At 50.4% G+C, this 18,255-nt stretch overlaps 1 protein-coding gene across 2 annotated transcripts; it reads right to left on the bottom strand.

Annotated features, from left to right (window-relative positions):
- Positions 1–196: 196 nt before the first annotated feature.
- DPCD (deleted in primary ciliary dyskinesia homolog (mouse)) lies at positions 197–18,249 on the bottom strand. Of its 2 annotated transcripts, none has more exons than XM_019809220.2 (6): positions 18,099–18,249; positions 12,888–12,968; positions 7,945–8,069; positions 7,465–7,598; positions 811–988; positions 197–518 (listed from the first exon to the last, which is right to left on the bottom strand). In XM_019809220.2, the coding sequence occupies exons 1-6, from the start codon at positions 18,160–18,162 to the stop codon at positions 414–416; spliced, it is 687 nt and encodes a 228-aa protein (XP_019664779.1). In that variant the 5' UTR covers positions 18,163–18,249; the 3' UTR covers positions 197–413. The 2 variants fall into 2 exon arrangements, with proteins under 2 accessions (XP_019664779.1, XP_002913917.1); XM_002913871.4 differs by having other exon boundaries at positions 886–988.
- Between the last annotated feature and the right edge of the window lie 6 nt (positions 18,250–18,255).

Below are 18,255 nucleotides of genomic sequence, written 5' to 3'. Positions count from 1 at the left end.
ACAGGCCAGGGAAGATGCCCACCAGCACTAGGCTTGGGCTCCCCCAGCTCTGCTCCACCGGAGACCCATGCTTCCCTTTATGTGGAAGGCTTGATGTTGAAGGTCCCTGAGGATAGAAGAGAGTGTCCTCATCAGCACCCTCCCTGGTGACAGACAAGAGCATGGAGAGGTGGACAAGAGGGCAGTCCCCCCACAGTGACTCAGAATGACTTTACTCGGGAGATCAAACCATAATATGGGGGCTAGGAGCACCCCAAGGCCCAGTTCTCACAGAGCCTGGGCAGCTCTTGGAAGAGTGGACATGCCCCGGTACCAGAAAGGCCCAAGCCACAAAGTCCGGAGGAGCCTCACCCACCCGGCTGGCTGCCGGAGGTCCGCCACGCTGCACGAGGTGCCTGCGCAGGGACGCTCTGCTACTGGGTCTTACAGTCCCCGTCGCTGCTGTTGGCTGTCTTCACTTTCTTGAGCTCCTGCTGAAGCTGTGACTCAGCCGCCAGGACCTCCTTTGGCTTCTGGTACTGTGGATGGAACCAGAAAGAGCACATCATTCAGCCACATCTCCCTTCCCTACATACACACTCGGGGCCTCCTCTGATCCCGTTATTTGGAAATGAGGAAACTGATGCCTACAGGGTTTAATGATTTGCTCACAGTCACACGGCTAGCTAGGAGCCTTCCAGCAGAATCCCCGTCCTGTGACCCCCCCCCCACACACACATCACCCTCTATCCTCTTCCAGCTGTAACTTCTAAGATAAGCTGAGCCCCCCCCCCCCGAAGGAGAGATGCCTATTCTCTAGCAAGCACACACCACGGGCTGGGGATGGGACATGGGCCAGGAAAGGAGCCTCTCCCTGATGCAGTGGCCAGTCTGGGTGAATCTTACAGAGACAATCAGGGTGCAGTTGGCGTGAGCGAAGCTCAGCAAGGCCTCATCCAGAGGCAGCTGGTATCTGTCTAGGTCAGGAATGGAGAACTTCTTGAAGTACCTGTGGGAACACCAAGAGGTCACTGGCACATCCAGCAAGGTGACCCCCAACTGGCCAGCAGGCCCTCTGTGGTGCCAACTTCTCACACACTTCCACGGAGCCAAAGAGGAAGAAGGGAAGCCAGTCAGAACACCAGTGTGAATGAAAGGCATTTTGGCCAGGCCAGCAGTGGAAGGGCAGGACCCGTCATGGTTCCTTGGTTAGACCAGGGTTTAGAGCGACTCGTGCTTCAGGCTCAGACTCCCAAAGACAAGCAGAAGCAGAGTCCTGTAACAGCAGCTCAGGCAGGCCAGGCCTCCGCAGTTCCTCGAGAACGTGGGAATATGTATGCTACGAGGCACCGAGTAAGTCTGTCTAGGGCTGTTCCTCAAAGCTGGGGACCAACAGTTGCCACTTACATGCAATTTTCTCTGAAGGCCCCAGCTACTTTTTCGGTCTTCCAAGGCCCTGTGGGCCTGACTCTACTTGTAGGCCAGAGAGGGAAGTACCTCCACAAGGAGAAATCCAGGAGGACAAAGCACGTGCCCCCCCAGAAGCTGGCTCTCTGGACTGCCCTGCTGGCCCTGAGAACCCCCCCCCCGCCCAGTTTCACACACAGTCCCTACCATCCGCAAGGCCAGTCCAGAAATGAATGATCCTTTTGAGTAAAAACAGACCCAGAAAACCCAGAGAGCAACACCCAGCCCATGACGTATACAACTACACTTCGTCTTACAGGAACTTCGGCCTTCTTTACCGAAGAGGGAGGTGACAGGTCTCACCTGGCTTCACGGCAAACTGTCCATGGAGTCGGGACCCAGCTCCTTGCTCCCGGTCAGGGGCTTGTTACCACAGAGCGCCGCCTCTCTAGCAACAGGCCCATGTGGCGTCTTCCCTGGTGGAAGTGGAGCCTGCGCCCCGACCACAGGAGGCAGGCCTGTCCCCCGGGCACGGCAACCCTACTGCTGCTGGGGGTGTGGGCTGGGAAGGGGAACACTACAGGCGGGTACACACAAACTCACGGGGGGGCCCGGAGAGGCCTGGGCTCTGAATACTTCAGAGGGGCCTGGTCCTTGTGGTGACAGCTACTCCAGGTCCACTTCAAAGCCCTGGTGCCCCAGGGTCTCAGAGAGTTGACATCAATGCAGCACTCCTGCCCTGCTCTCCTGCCCAAATCCCTTGGAGTTTAGCAGAGGCTCTCAGGGCCCCTCTCCTCCCAGGTTCTCCAGTCCCCGCCAAGGTGCTGGGACCCACAGCAGGAAAAGAATGTTTACTTAAAGGCCGACAGTTCAAAAGGAGTGGGGGCTGGGGGACCCTAATGGCACTGCAAGCTTGCTTTATTTCCCAGAGCTCTGCCGCAGGGAAAGGTGATCCATCTGCCTGCAAAACCAGGGTGGAATGCTGCCTCATCCCCGTCCTAGGCTGGGCTGAGGGCTCTTCCTGGGGCCCTTGGGCTGGCCAGCAAAGGTGGCAGACACTGATAATAGGGGGGAGTCAAAGGTTAAACAGCAGAGATTAGATGAACACAAAGGCTTGTTAGGAAGTGTTAACATCTTCCCTGCAAATATACACAAGCAGCGGAACTGGGAGAGAAGCAGCCCAGGCACGCGCAGCCCAGCCGAACCTGCGTGAGGCCTTACCGTGCAGGGCGTGGGGACAGCCTTCCTGCGTCCCTGGCTTGTGCACCAGTGTGGGACGGGACACACCTGTGTACCCTCAGAGGGGCACCGGCAGACCACATTCCCCCAGGTTGGGACACTGGGACTGAAAATAGAAACCCAGGGGCCTCGGCCTCAAAGGGAACTTGAGGTGCATGGCTTGCCTCCTCCCCGCCCTACTCCCACACCCGTCACCACGAGGCTAGGGGGTGGAGGCCGAGTGAGTGTGGACGCTCTGCTTTGTCCCGAGTCTGTTCTAATGGATTTGGTTTACTGGTTGAGGTTACACAACTTTCCTCAGAGGCTCCTGATGGGCAGTGTTCAAGGGAGTATGGGACACCTGCTTCCTCTCCTTGGGGTGCAGCCCACCCCCTTCTCACCTCCATCCCCTGGCCATGGGATTTGCCTTGAGAGGAACCACACCTGACCTTCTCACCAGTACCTGCACTAGAGAGGAGCCCATTGTGCTTCTGGAAAAGACAGAACACTCAGCCTCAGGCAGCCCGAGGGAGGCAGCAAAGATGTCTTGAGGCATCAACCGTGTCCTCGGCCTTGAGCTGTGAGCTGGGAATTAAAGATGAAGAAGAAAGAAGGCCCTATCTCTGCCTGAGGAGAACTTGTGTTTCGGCTGAAAGCCAGACCCTTACAGTGCAGCGGGTCCTGGGCTTTGGGCTGACACGTGACTCCGTTCCCATCTCCTATTACTGTCCTCGGTCTCCGTCACACAAGGAAAGGGGATGTTTGTTAATGCTTAGCGGGGCCAGGCACTGCTCTACACACATCGAATTCTCAGAACAACCCCTCAGGCTGGTTGCTTCTATTGTCCTCTTTTATGAAAGAGAAAACTGAGGTACAGACACACAACTTGCTGGAGTCACAAAACTGGTCAGCGGAGGAGCCCTTACCACGAGTAAGAACTCCCCAAACCTCCTGACCCCGCCATCTCTGCACACCCTCTCCTCAAAGTCACAGTCCCCTAGTCTAGGTTCCCTGCTGTCCAAGGATGGGGCAGATACGGGTGGGGGGTCTCCCTTAGGATCCAGCCACCCTGCAGGTCCTCCGGGGACTCCAACGCGGTGGCTTTCCTTTCTGAATGTCAAAAGTGTTCGAAAGACCTGGGGAAGCCAAGGCTGTCAGGACAACTCCCGGTCCTGGCCTGGGACCCCTTCCCAGGCAGGCCACTTCCTTCTGGGTCCCGGCTTCATTCCTTCCTCCAATAAAGCTTTAGTCTCTGAACCAGATGAACGAGATGAACTTTAAGTTACTGTCAAAGGGACCAGAACAGGCCAACCCTGTACCTCCCCCAAACTGTGCCAAAAGAATGGCTCCTTCATTTGGGCTGTTTCCGAAATGACCCACAGAACCCCGCCGCTCTCCTGCTGCTGCTGCTCCTTCCCAATTTCCAGTCATTTTCCAACCTATCCTCCTTTGCAGTTCACCAGAGAGGCCAGGCGTCTAGAGAGACTTGGAGGAGACAGGGCCACTGTGCAGAGTCACACAGGCCACGCCCCGCACAGGCTGGGCCAGACCGGTCCTGAGAAGCCTCTGGCCAGTCCAGCCCTCAGAAAGCAGCAGGCCGGGGCGCCTGGGTGGCACAGCGGTTAAGCGTCTGCCTTCAGCTCAGGGCGTGATCCTGGAGTTGTGGGATCAGGCCCCACATCAGGCTCTTCCGCTGTGAGCCTGCTTCTTCCTCTCCCACTCCCCCTGCTTGTGTTCCCTCTCTCGCCGGCTGTCTTTCCCTCAAATAAAAAAAAAAAAATTTAAAAAAAAAAAAAAAAAAAGAAAGCAGCAGGCAAACCTTCCTTCTTTCTTACACATCACAGCTCCAGGCAAGCCGGTCGTCCCTGCGTCCAGCAGCCCTTCCTAGACTCACAACTCACATGCACGTACTAAGACCGCCATATGTCCTACCAAAGAGAAACTTGTTTAATCCAGTTTCCTAAATTTATTTGACCATGGAATCCTTTTTTTCTAGTGATGCCTATTAACACCCCTCACAGTGTTAACGTCACCAATGTCAAATCAGCCAAGTTCCAATTGCCAAAGAATTGCTAAAGACATGCTTCAGGCCGGCCATTGTGCTGGAAGTTTGTATACATGTGATTTCATCACGTGCCCAAACAATCCGTGACATGGGTATGAGTATTCTCCTGCGATACGTGAGGAAGCCTTGCCCAAAATACTACAGTTAGTATGTGGCAGAGGCCAGATTTAAGCCAACCTCTTCCCACTCCAGTGCCTGGTCTATTCCACTTATGGCTGCCAGCTTCTAGGCTGAGGCTAAGCATCTTCCTTCTGCACAGACACTCTCATCAAGAAAGGAAGTACCACACTGGGATCCTAGAAAAGCACTTTCTTTCTTCCCTGATTTATCCTCTCACTAAGACGTGAGGCCAAGGACATGATACACTGGAATCAATCCTTTCCAGAAGAAAGTGGCCAACCCAGTCCTTCAGGGACAAGGCACGTACAGACAAAGGAACGTTGGCTTTTACTAGTAACCACGTTCCAGAATATTAGAACTCGGGCAGGCACAGAACCAGCAGGTAATGGAAGAAGACAAATCGGAGAGATGCCACAGTGTGGGTACTGCACATGCCCGGACAGCTAGGCTGTCGCTAACTTTCCCTTCACAAGTCAGCTCGTCACGCTGACTTTACAGACACATTTATATGATCATTAAGCTATAACAGAAGAATGAAAGTATGTACCCTGCCCAACGCTGGCTGGCGTGATGATCAGAAGGCCGATTTTTAGCGTATCCCGAAAAAACTGAGTATCCTGCTCAAAATAACCACCATTGAGTGGTTTAATCAGTGGTAGTAAAGTGTAAGACACATTACTGCCCCTGGTAGGAGATGAAAACGCCACTAGGCTCAAGAAAGAGCCGGTTAGCAGTCTGGCGGCCTTTCTCTCCTCCCTCTGGGCAGAGGGACCCGAGGAAGGCTGGGCTGAGCCAGCCAGGGGCCCCTGGACCAGAGGCTCCGTGCAGGCTCCGAAGCGGGCGCTCACACGCTCCTCTCCCTTCTGTGGGGATCCAGCCTTAGCCCTGCCCCCTCCGGGGGCATCACCCCGGTCCCACCTGGCTTCACCCATCAGTTCAAACACGTCTCCCGCCGCCCAGAGCGCAGGAGTGGGCTTCTGGCCTCGTCGCTCCTGGCCAACAGCGCCGCCTACAGCTGGCGACGCGCAGCAGATGGGCCCCAGAGGATCGGCCCGCGGATGAATTTTTTGGTGAGGTAGCTAGCCTCTCTCCTCTCACTCCCCGGTAATCACATTTCTGCCTGATATCTGTATTCGACAGTGACCTCTGGGGGACAAAAGGGAGGCAGCAGCCAGCTCCACAAACTGCTGGGCTGCAGATTCAAGTGCTATCAGAAGCACTTTTGTTCCTGGTTTGGACCCAGGGCCTCTTACGCCAGGGAATGCTTGCTGAAGCACGGAGTTTGTTCTCCTGAAGGCAATTTCTCTGTTGTCTGAAATTGCTCAATTCCACTTTCGGCACTGACTCCCATTAATGATGAGAACAATAACGGGAATAAACTGCCTTTTATCTGAGGGCTTCAAAGTGCTTTATAAACGCAAACCCTTATTATTATGACTTTATATTTATAGACAAAGCCCATGCCGGGGCTGCTGGCTGCATGAAGAGCAATAATCTTGAAATTAATTCATTCATCTCCACCCCTTCCCCATCCCCTTAACCCTGCAAAGTGAGAGGGTACGGGGGTCATAAGCAGAGGGCAGAACCCAAGGCTGCACGGGGGAGCCCAGGAGCTCTGCTGCTTTCCTGTGGGCCTCGCGGACCCGAGGGAGACGGGAGGGGAGGCGGCACCACACCCCGAGGAGCCGGACAGGGAGCTGGATCCTCCTCACTGCATGTAAACCTGCGATGGATGGCGGCACCTCTGACCCAAGCTCACACCCACGAGACGTGTTGGGTGGCTTCGGTGTACGGACCAGTCACTCATAAAGCCTTCCATTCTAATACCTCAAAATATGTTTCATGGGAGTTGGTCCTATTCTGCAGTCCCTCTGGCCCAGGTCAAGACCAGCTCATGAACAGGGTTCTCCTCCTGGGATCAGTCAGAGCTCTGGAAATCTAAAGAGGATCAACGCATTTCCAAGATGGCCAGCCCAGAAACACCCCTGCCTGGATCCAATCTCCTCCTTGGCCACCTTCTGTCCCCTCAACCCTACATTTTGCCTCCCCCTTGTCTGCCCCCATCAGAACACTAGGAGGGAAACAAAGGGAAGTTAGGTACCCCTTCTGAAACAGAACGCAAGAGACTTCCAGAAGGCTGAAGTGTACCTGCCTACTGCCCCTCAGTCCAGGGAGGGGTACGGTTGGCTGCCCCCAGACGAGTACTTTAAAGTCCTCTAACTGCCACCTCGGCTGGGTGTGCCTTCTACAGAGGTCACGGCCCCCTGACCGCCCCAATGGTGATGTCACCAGGCCAAGTTCACCATGGACTGGATCCAGCCAGGGGGTCAAGGTAATAATCTTACAGCAGAACCACCTAAGATCACAAGTTAATGGCCAGGTGATTCCTCATCCCCTCGTTTATTCGACAAGTATTTGCTGACCCCCAGTATGTGCCAGCTCCTGGACCAGGCATGCCTTGTTCCAATTTCCCCCCACTGGTCCTGCGGAGAGGAAGCCCTCCAGCTTTCAGCACTTTCTTGGGCTTTAGTTTAGCCCTCCTCCCTCCCTCAGAGCGGGAAGAGGAGGCTTCTCTGTCCCCTGGGGTGGGGAGCAGTCTGAGCCTGACCCCAGGTCAAGCCCCCCCCCTCACTGTGCTCTTACACAGGCAGGCAGGTGCCCATCCCGCCACTTACTTTTTGTTGGTTGTTCGGACAACGATGCAGCGCTCCTTCTTGTCCACACACACACCATAGACGTCCTTAGGGTAGGGGAGGTTTCGAATCCGCCACTGGAAACTCATCTTGGTGTCCTTGCGCATGAAGATGGGCTACAGAAGGCAAATGCAACTTAGGGACTGCTCTTGGCGAGGGCTAGCAAGGAACGGCTCCCTGCTCTGCAAAGCTCTACCCGGGGCCCACAACAGGAGAAGACCCTCAGCTCTTTCCACAGCTTCCCTCTGATGCTATTGCTGTGACATTCCGGGCCTGGAGCCCTCATCCTGTGATGACCAAGCCAAAACCCTTTGGGTATTCATTCAAGCAAACGCTTCTAGAGCTCTTTGTCCAGGTGGGCACACTGGAGACAAGGTGGTGAAGGAGACCTGGTGTCTGCCCTCCAGGGCCAGCAGCCCACTCCCACCCCCGCCTCCCCCAACACCTAACAGAGAGACGTACATTGGCATTGTTTTCCTTGATGAATTCAGGCCCCAGGCTCCCTGCTCCCGGGAGTGCTGGCTCTCCCACCTCAATCTGCCACTGGCCCAAGGCTCCCAAGGCACTTTTCACACGCCACTTTCTCACTGAGGAGAGAAGGAAGCAATGGGATTACCGAGAGGGAAGGAAGGGACTCTGCTCTTCCTGCTGAATCACTGATGTCACGTTAGATGACTGGAAGGGGGGAGAAGTGGGTGCGCAGCCTTCACACCTTACACCGACCCGTCCACGCGACCAGGACCTCCCAGCTGCCGGAAGCCCAGCAGAGCATCTCCACACCAGATAACCTGGAAAGCCCATATCACGGGCGCCCAAACTAAGGGGATTGAACAAAGCTCTGAACGGAGCCAAGTGGATTGGCTCCAGGTGTGATTTCAAGCAAAGGAGATACGTGCTCGTTAGGCGCAGGGGAGCTACTGGTAACGGGGAACATCTGGATCCCAGCAAACATGAACTGAGATGCATTTTTTCCCTCCACAAATGTGCAAGGGAAAAATAAATTAAGATGAAAGCTGACAGGCAGATTTGTCTCATGGTTTAGAAAGTCCGAATACAAAATTCATTCATTTCAGGTGTACCTGCCTTAAAACAACAGCCCCAGAATCATATTTAAACAGACTGTTAGGCACATACCAGATTTTAAATGCAGTATTTCTAGAAGATCTCCTGCGAACGGTCTTGTGGAGCAGGCTCACCCTTTTACAATGCTCACAGTCGTCTCTATTTTATCTTTGTTTACAACCCACGTGTTTACCTAAGCTTTTTTTCAAGTAAGGCGCATACGGTATGGAAATTATAAGTGAAAACACTAGTTCAGTGGACGTTACCTGAGGACCCCTGCCAGGATTCTGGGCACCCCAGTCATCCACATCTCCACCGCAGCCATCACAGCAGGGGGCTTTCCCCGCCCCCCACCCCCACCCCAGCTGTAACCCCTGGGCTCCTCTCTTCATGCAGCATCCGGGTGCCTCCAAAGGCCGGTAGCCTTCCTGAAGCCCTTGTAAGGAGCGAATCGGGTCGAAAAGTGCCTGGGGTTGTGCCAAAGCTACTCCCAGCCACCCCCTTTCTGGGCTGGGGGGTGAGACCTGGAGTCGGACTCTCAGGATGGGTTTCTTCGAGACCTTTGGAGCCGCCATGCCAAACCCAAACACCCTCCCTGCTCCAAGGAAGTCACGCAAGCTGAACACAAAAGTAGGCTGTAAAATTAGAATTTTCCCTTGAATATGTGCTTTTATAAGGTCGGCTGCATTCTGCAGCATGATTTTATTACGTCTTAGGGCCAAAAATTCTCCCTAGAAACACATTTCCAAGTTTATAATGAAAATTAATAAGGAAGAGTAAAACTTGGAAATATGCTCTATAGGCAACTTTTTTTTCCCACAAATACTTCTACTCTCTTAAGTGAATGGACTGTGACCGGGAGTATATCCAAATCTATTCGTGTAATACCTCGCTTAACTGGAGGCCAGCCTTCTGGCTCTTTCGCTGCTTTCTTTCTTTTAAACACCTTGGGATTAAATTCTTTGCTAGAATGTAGAAGAAAGTCTTCCTACTCATTCCATTATAGGATCCAATAAACGGTTTTGGTGAAGTCCTTGTTATTTTCCCCATGTATATGGGCACGAATGCACATGTGCAAATACACACTTCGTCTCGTCTTTCTTGTCCTGTCTTTGTTCCTGAACTCAAGGACAGTTCCTGCGGCAACAGAGGACTGTTTCCACCTGCTGTCACTCTGATTTGATTATATGTTAAACCCAAACTGGTGTGTGGAGGGTAGCTCCCTGGGACGCTGTCGTATCTTCCTGGCTGAGCCAGGGCCAGTCCTTGGAAAGGAGCCGCTCAGTGACCCTAAAGGGTCTGATGGGGAATACGTGAAGGAGGCAGTGCCTGGGGGCTTTTTCCTAAATCAGCAGGAAGCAGGCTGATGTCCTGGACTGCTGAAAGGAAGCCCCATCTTTCAGGTGGGCTGGAAAGTGGAGGTCCTAAAGGCCTCTTTCCCCAAAGCTCCCAGCCTTGGCCTGCTTCCAATGTGGATAATTACTTTCCCCCTTCCTACATACGCCCTGCGGCTTACACGGGACGCAGGATTCTTCTCTTCTGCCCTAGAACGCTGCAGCTCCGCTCTGTGGCTATTCAACAGCTGCCCTGGCCCATCCCTGAGGAGGCTGACGGGATCGAGTGGGTCATTTATAAAGCCGGTGAAGTGCTTGGGGATGAAAGTGCTCAATACCCTCCAAACGCAGCCTGGGGGGTAGGCTGGCGGTCAAATACCAAAGCAGATTAAGCCGGTAATCCAAATGTAATCGCTGGGGGATGGCCTGCCCTTCAGCCTCTGCCCCCCTGGACATGCTGTGTTCTTCTGGGGCTGGTTTGATGTTCCGATCATTGTTATGGGGCCCTTCAGGTTTTTCCTCTATGACTACACGCAGCACTCTTTGTGTGGGGTGGGAATGAATAGCACTGAGGCAGCTGAAAAAAATATGACACCACTCTGCTTATTAACACCGCCTGGAAGAACTTCCTACACAGATGCACCACCGGCAAATGACTTTCTGGGTTTTTCTAACAGAAAACCAGTTTAGCCAATTATCAAATTTGTAGTTAGCTGGAAAAATGGAAAACGACTCCCATTTATGGCCATACTAACCCTGTCCGTGTCTTACTTCGCAGAGCGCTCAAGCTCTAGTTAGTTCAGGCCCTGAGACTGTTTACACTTAAAAATTAATCATATTGCAAGGGCAGCTGGTGGGGGTAGGGTGGAGTGGATGGAGATGGTAAGAGAAGGACCAGCTGTTCAAAGGATCCAGTGGTTTGAGCGGGGTGTTCCTGTCTGCCCATCTCTGTTCTGCTCCCACCAGCCCCTACTTCAGTCATTCCGGGGAGAACAAAATTTAGTAAGAAAAGAAAGCAGGATTAAATATTCTCAACTCCCAGTAGTATGTTGTTGTGCATTAAAGCATGGGCTCCTAACCAGGCAGACTCAGATTTAAATCCTAACTCAGAAACTAACCAGCTATGGAATTCTGAGCAAGATGTTTAACCTCTTGGAGCTTCCGTTTCTTCCCTGACTGTAAAAGGGTACAACAGAGCATCCCCGTCAGGCTGTCACGAGGGTGACTCAGTGAGATAACTCACGTAAAGCACTTAGCATGGTGCCTAATAAAAGTTATGGTATTAAGGGGCACCTGGGTGGCGCAGTGGTTGGGTGTCTGCCTTCGGCTCAGGGCGTGATCCCGGCGTTGTGGGATCGAGCACCACATCAGGCTCTTCCGCTATGAGCCTGCTTCTTCTTCTCCTACTCCCCCTGCTTGTGTTCCCTCTCTCACTGGCTGTCTCTATCTCTGTCGAATAAATAAATAAAATCTTTAAAAAAAAAAAGTTATGGTATTAATATCACTATTAGGTAAACTTGAGCCAGTGTTCTATCAATCTCCATTTCTGCTTTTAAGAAAAAAAGGAGTCTGTAGCCTATTGTCTATTCCCCACCTGCCAAGAGAAGTGACAGGTTAATGTGAGATGCTACAGAGGAAGGTACCGAACTTGTTTTTCAGTTTAATTTCATGTAAAAGCACAACTAAGAGGCCGGGGGTTGTTTGCTTGTTTTTATGGCCACAGCAGCCATCAGTGGGTTATTTGCTCTGAGTGAACGAGAGAGGTGGTGCTGGGGGCTACGGGGAGGAACTGCAGCTAGTCTCCGCCTGGCAATGGTGGTGGTTAGCCCACGTGACCTCTGCTTTCATAAGCTCGCCCCTGTTAGGCATTCCAAGGCTGTGGCCCCCCGGGAGCGCTATAAATTACAATGTATTGTGAGGATATTACTACTGTATTGGTTTCCACCAAATCAGTGTCATATGCTAAACACATCAAGATTTTTAATAGCACCAGACTAACCCAATTGGGACTGCAGTCCAAGCAGCTCATAATAAGGAGGGATCAACACTTCACTCTGCAACTGAACATGCGCAGGACACACATTTTAAGACTGGAGACTAAGAAAATGCAAACCAGTGTAATCCATGTTGTCGGTTCTAGACATTTATGAGCTGTCAGAAAAAGGGAAAAAGAAATTCCCTTGCCAATACTACCTGTCGATCAGGCCCAGGAAGAAATTAAAGTCAAGAATAATGACAAGAAAATAACCCAACCCATGATTCCGCCATTGGATTTAAAATTTCAGGTGGAACTTAATAAATACCAACTCCCACTGCTGACAGGCTCAGGCCCTGGGTCAAAGCAGCAGCCGCCCGGCTCTGGGAGTCAGTTAATGCGGACGTGCAGACCTGGGCAGAGGATGGACAAATCAAATAATTCCCAGAAATCTGAGCTGGAGCCCCTATTCACGAGCCTCGTGTTAGAGGAAAGGAGCTGCAGGAACGAAAACAACAAGGTTGCAGAATCCCCATTTCTACTCCCGACCCCCTTTGACTCAGACATTTTCCAAGGTAAGGGGCAGATTTAACAGTGCGGCCTCTGAGCCAGCTCAGTGCCTGCTGCCGATGCCTGCTGCTGCTGCGGCTTCAGAAAACCAACGAGCAGAACAACTGCAGTAAACCTGCCCTTACCTCCGCCCACTCGGCCCGGAGCAGAGGCTCACTTCTGATTCTGCCTTCTCCATACACCTCTTTCCCAACAGTTTCCCGACAGAAGACTTTCTCACACTCTCACTGGGCTGGGGGTCAGGGGGCGCACACCAGTCCAGCAGACACCCACTCCACCTCTCGTGTCCAGTCCTGACCTCATATTATTCTCAGGAACAATCTTCCCTTGAGGGCCTCGGTCTCCCCCTGGCTTCCACCTTTGGTGCTCAGTTCCTCCCTCAAGCCTCAGCCTAGCATTGCTTATGGGCACTTTAGGTCACCCCAAGGGCTCCTACGGGCCCACTGGAAGCCCCCGTCACTTACCAAGCAGTTCACCCGTCTTCTCATCATATTCTTCGGCCATTTCCTTTCCATCTGGGAACAAATAGTGCACCTTTCTTCTCCCTATGCACAAAGCAGAGAGTGCCTTACCCCCATGCCTCTTCTCATCTTGCGCCTTGCACGTCAAGGGATCTCCCTGGGAAACACCAACAGCCTTGGGCTTGGGCATGAGAAACCCGCCCAGAGTTGCCCACGAACTCCTTGCCAGTCATTGCCCACCACTACTTTTAAGACATGTCCTGGGACAACCTTTCCTTTCTGCAGCTTTCTCTGCATGTGTCTTTGCTCTGCTGTTCCCTCTACCAGCAGAGCTCCATACTTCTTCTCATCTCTTGAAATCCTTGCCCTTCAAAATTCAGCTCAAATGTCACTCCACTGGGAAATCTTCAGCCATGCTGGCAGAATTCACACTTCCTTATTTGTTTGGGCCTCCCTAGTGCTTTATTCATATGCACAGTGGAGAATTTATCACATAGTAGAGTAGGGTACTTTATTTAAAGAGCATCCTGTCTCCCCAGGAATGGTGCCATATTTATGTTGTCTCCGCAGTTCCTAAAACCAAGCCTATGTGCTCAGGACATTGAACTGGGTTTCCTGACCAAGCACTCCTTCCAGCCACACCACTGCTGTGGCTTCTGCAGGTGTCTAGGCCATTCCTAGCACCCAGCCACATAATGTTAGTCTTCTTATGTTTTCTTCGTGGCACTTACCACAGTTATGATTTACATTTGTGTGATTCTTTGGTTATTGCCTGTCTCTTAGATAGAAGGGGTTTTGTCATCCTGCTTGCCTATGGTTTCCCTAACACAAGCATAGGCATATATTAGGAGCTCAACTAAGTATTAATTGAAAGAATAAACATTGATTCAACTTTCATCGAAAGAACGGAAGAATCCAGGGGAGTCTCCTAGCCCAACTCTTCCACCTATATCTTATAATCATAAGTTTTGTTTTGTTTTTTAAAGTGACTACATAGGGGCGCCTGGGTGGCTCAGTCGTTAAGCGTCTGCCTTTGGCTCAGGGCATGATCCCAGTGTTCTGGGATCGAGCCCCACATCAGGCTCCTCCGCTGGGAGCCTGCTTCTTCCTCTCCCACTTCCCCTGCTTGTGTTCCCTCTCTCTCTGGCTGTCTCTCTGTCAAATAAATAAATAAAATCTTTTTTTTTAAAATAATACATAAATAAATAAAGTGACTACATAATTTCCCCTATTTTTACAAATGGGAGAGCTGACATAGGTAGGCTCCTCAGTGAGCCTAATGACAGGGACAGGTACCCAACCTACACTTGATGAGTAAGAGCCCCAAGGACCTTGAGCAGCTAAAGGACTCACCATCTGAAATTTGCAACTGTATCTGATCTTCCAAGCCTTTTCCCCAATTAATTCATTCCCGTGGACACAGTTCCCTTAAGTCATTCCTAATTTGTATTCTGGGGAAACTCATCCCCAAATTTGCAGGGCTTCTCAGCATACCCCTAGGTTATACCACCTTAAGTCATTTTGATGGCTAATAGAGCTAGAAGGGATTTCCTGTCAGGAGTGGGTAAGAGGCGCTGCCTGTGAGCAGCTGAAGGTGTCTGGCCTGACCCTCTTCTCCCCTTGGAGTCCATCCTGAGTCCAGCCAGGATGCGGTGCTTACTATTGGCCAGGTATTTTACATGTTTTTTTTTTGCATTTAATTCTCAAAATAATCCTATGTGCCCCCATTACCTGTATTTCACAAATGAGGAAAATTGAGGCTTAAAGGTCATGTAACTTGTCCAAGCTCATAAAGCTATGAAATGACAGACCCAGACTTAAGCTCATTTGAGGCCAAAATCCATGCCCTAATAACCATACTAGGATAATGTGCATAGCTTTAAATATCTGTAAGGTTGAATACTATTCCAAGGGTTTATTGGTCATGTTTCTAATGAATTATTACCTGTTTAGACCTTATTTTATTTGGATATTCATTTTTTTCTTACTAATCTGATTGACCTTTATGATATTAACAATGTATCATATATGTTGCAAATATTATTTCAATTGTTTTTTAACTTTGTTTGAAGGGGGTTTTCCCAAACAATTGCTTAATTTTTATATAGTCAACTATTTTGTCCTTTGTGTTTACTACCCAGGAGTTGTGCTCAGAATATCCTCCCTGGGACGCCAGGGTGGCTTAGTCCTTAAGCGTCTGCCTGTGGCTCAGGGCGTGATCCCGGCGTTCTGGGCGTTCTGGGATCGAGCCCCACATCAGGCTCTTCCGCTGGGAGCCTGCTTTTTCCTCTCCCACTCCCCCTGCCTGTATTCCCTCTCTCACTGGCTCTCTGTCAAATAAATAAATAAAATCTTTGAAAAAAAAAAAAAAGAATATCCTCCCTTACCCAAAGATCATATAATAATTATCTGTACTTTATTCTAATACTAGAATTTACTCTATATGTATATATGTATGTGTATATACAGGGATAATAAACAATTTTAAGTGTATTAGTATACTTTGGTAAAAAAAATAAATGTATGAGTGTACATGCATGGAAGAAATATGAAAGTTTATGGATGAAAATATAAATTATAGGAGTGCCTGGGTGGCTCAGTCAGTTGAGCATCCAATTCTTGTTTCCAGCTTGGGTCATGATCTCGGGGTTGTGGGATCGGGCACCATGTTGGGCTCTACAGGGAGTCTGCTGGAAAGTCTCTTCCTCTGCCCCTCCCCCCATTTGTTCTCTTTCACTCTCTCTATAAAATACTAAATAAAATAAAAATCTTAAAAAGAAAGAAAATGGGGGTGCCTGGGTGGCTCAGTCAGTTGAGCGTCTGCCTTGGGCTCAGGTCATGATCCCAGGGTCCTGGGATCAAGCCCTGCATCAGGCTCCCTGCTCCATGGGGGGCCTGCTTCTCCCTCTCCCTCTGCTGTATCCCCTGCTTGTGCTCTAATAAATAAAGAAAATCTTTTTTAAAAATGTAAGTTATGATTATCTCTAGATGGTAGCTGATGGGTGATTTGAACTATTTTTCATATTTCCACAACAAGCATAAATTCTTTCTGAAAAAAAAATTGAAGAGTATTGGGTTCACATTACCAATAGCAGTGCTTTTTCGTGGGAGGGAGGTAACCTCCTCCCCACACCCACACACCCACCAGAAGCGTAAATCTATAGGAGAGGTTTGACAAGATGTATCCATATACTTAACATTATTATTATTTATTATTATTATTTGGTTTGGGGAAAAAAGACCAACAGCATTGTTTTGTGATGCTACTAACAAAAAAACCTAACAAAATCCTAGATGATGAAATATTTGGTTAGATACCATCCTGACCAAAGGAAGTGAAAGCAGGGACTCGAATATTTGTACCCTCGTGTTCACAGCAGGATTATTCACAATAGCTAAACAAGTGGAAGCAACCCAAGCGTCCGTCAACAGATGACTGGGTGAGCACGATGTGGTGTATGCACATGTAGAGTGGAATACGATTTAGCCTCGATACATGCAGCAACATGGATGGCCACTGAGGTGAAATAAGTGGATGCCAAGTGAGATAAGCCAGTCACAAAAGGACAAACATTGTATGACTCCACTTATGTGACATTCCTGCCATTACCAAATGCATAAAGACAGAGAGTAGAATGGTAGTTGCCAGAGGCTGGGAATGGGGCGGGCGGTTAGTGTTTAGCAGGTGAAGAAGTGCTGGAGACGGATGGTGGTGACGGTCGCACCACAATGTGAATATACTTCATGCCACAGAACTGTATCCTTGAACAGGATTAAAATGGTAAATTCTATGTTATCTATTTTTTACAATAAAACCAGAAACCACTATCCTATGAGATAATGTCCAAAATCTTTAGCTTGGCATAGGAGATCATAACATACCCCAATTTATCTAAAATCCCTCTTCGTTTTCCACCATTTCTCCTCACTGCTCCTTGAGAAAAGAGAACTTTTATTCACCCTTGCATCCTAGCGCCTAGAACCTGACACAACGTGGGAGGTTGTTGTGACTGGGCGAACACTTAAGCCTCACGAAACGTTTTGTTATTCTCCTAGTAATCAGCCAGATACTCTCACCCATCCATACCTTTCTTTACACGTGAGTCACTCCCTCTTCTACACTTAGCAAACACATATTAATTCTTTAGGACTCATAAACATCACCTCTTCTGTCAGGTCTTCTTTCAAAGAGATGATCATTCCTGCCTTCGTGCTCTCATACACTTTATAGAAGATTCCAGCTTCTACTTACCACACACTCTTATTTATTTACATATCTTTTTTCCCCTCTCCCTGCTCTAGCACACAGTCTAGAACATACTAAAAGCCTCCCTAAGTGCTGCGTGAACGAATGAGCAAATGAGCAGGTGATTTTAATTTCCATGCTTCCCTGATTGGCCTCTGCCTGTGGATGTGTGCCTCCAACTGGTCTCCCACATGCCACAGGAATTTAGACCTTATTCATCTGGCTGCCAAGAGGGTCCAGGAAAGGACCCCTGCAGCACTGGAGGTCCTACATCCACCAGTCCCAGGGTGAGACAAAATCAGGACTCCTTACTCCTATGCCCACCTTTTCCAGGCACAGCGCTGGGACTCTTGCTGTTTTCCCTACAGACCCCAGGGAATATTTAGGTCACTTACACATTACAGCTGCAAAGGACATCAGAGGTAGCCCCTCCAGCTCATTTTACAGATGAGGAAAATAAGGCCCAAGCAAGTAAAGAGGCTAACTGTGACTTAATGGCAAAGTAGTAACTAGAGCCCAGGTCTCCCGCCTCTTCATGACGCCAGGCTGCGTTCAGTAACAGAGCCCCGCTGACTGGACGAGGGGCCAGGGCTAGTCTAAAACCCTCTTTCATTTCAGTTTCCTCTTCTGTAAAATGGGGTGGAAAATTAACAGCCTCTTGGGACAGCTGTGGGGAGCAAATGACATAACAAATATAAAAGGAGTTAATATTTATTAGTAACAGAACTCAAAGCGGGGCGAAGTGGTGTAGAGGAAACTAGGAGGTGTCCAGAGGCGCGCGTTCCCGTCACGTCATCTCTCTGGGCCTCAGTTTCCTCATCTGCCAATGCAGGACTGGGCCTAGTCTGGCAGCCGAGGCCCTTCCAGTACAGCGGTCCCAGGCTCGGAGGCCCTTCGCGGAGGCGCCAGCGCGGAGGGCTGGACCCTGAGGGAAAGGACTAGGGAGCTCGTGGGGAGCCTCGAGTTACCGTCCTGCAGCAGCGCAGTCTTCTCGGCGGTCCGCAGACTCTCCAACCAGCCGGTGACCGCCATCTTCCCTCCACCCAGCCGCGCGACCAGCCGCTGCCATGGCAACCATTCCGCCTACGGTCACTTCCGGCCGACCCGGAAGGTGTTCTGGGCATT

Source organism: Ailuropoda melanoleuca, chromosome 6 (assembly GCF_002007445.2).
Source record: "Ailuropoda melanoleuca isolate Jingjing chromosome 6, ASM200744v2, whole genome shotgun sequence".
Taxonomy (NCBI): domain Eukaryota; kingdom Metazoa; phylum Chordata; class Mammalia; order Carnivora; family Ursidae; genus Ailuropoda; species Ailuropoda melanoleuca.
This window is presented reverse-complemented; position numbering and strand designations above follow the sequence as displayed.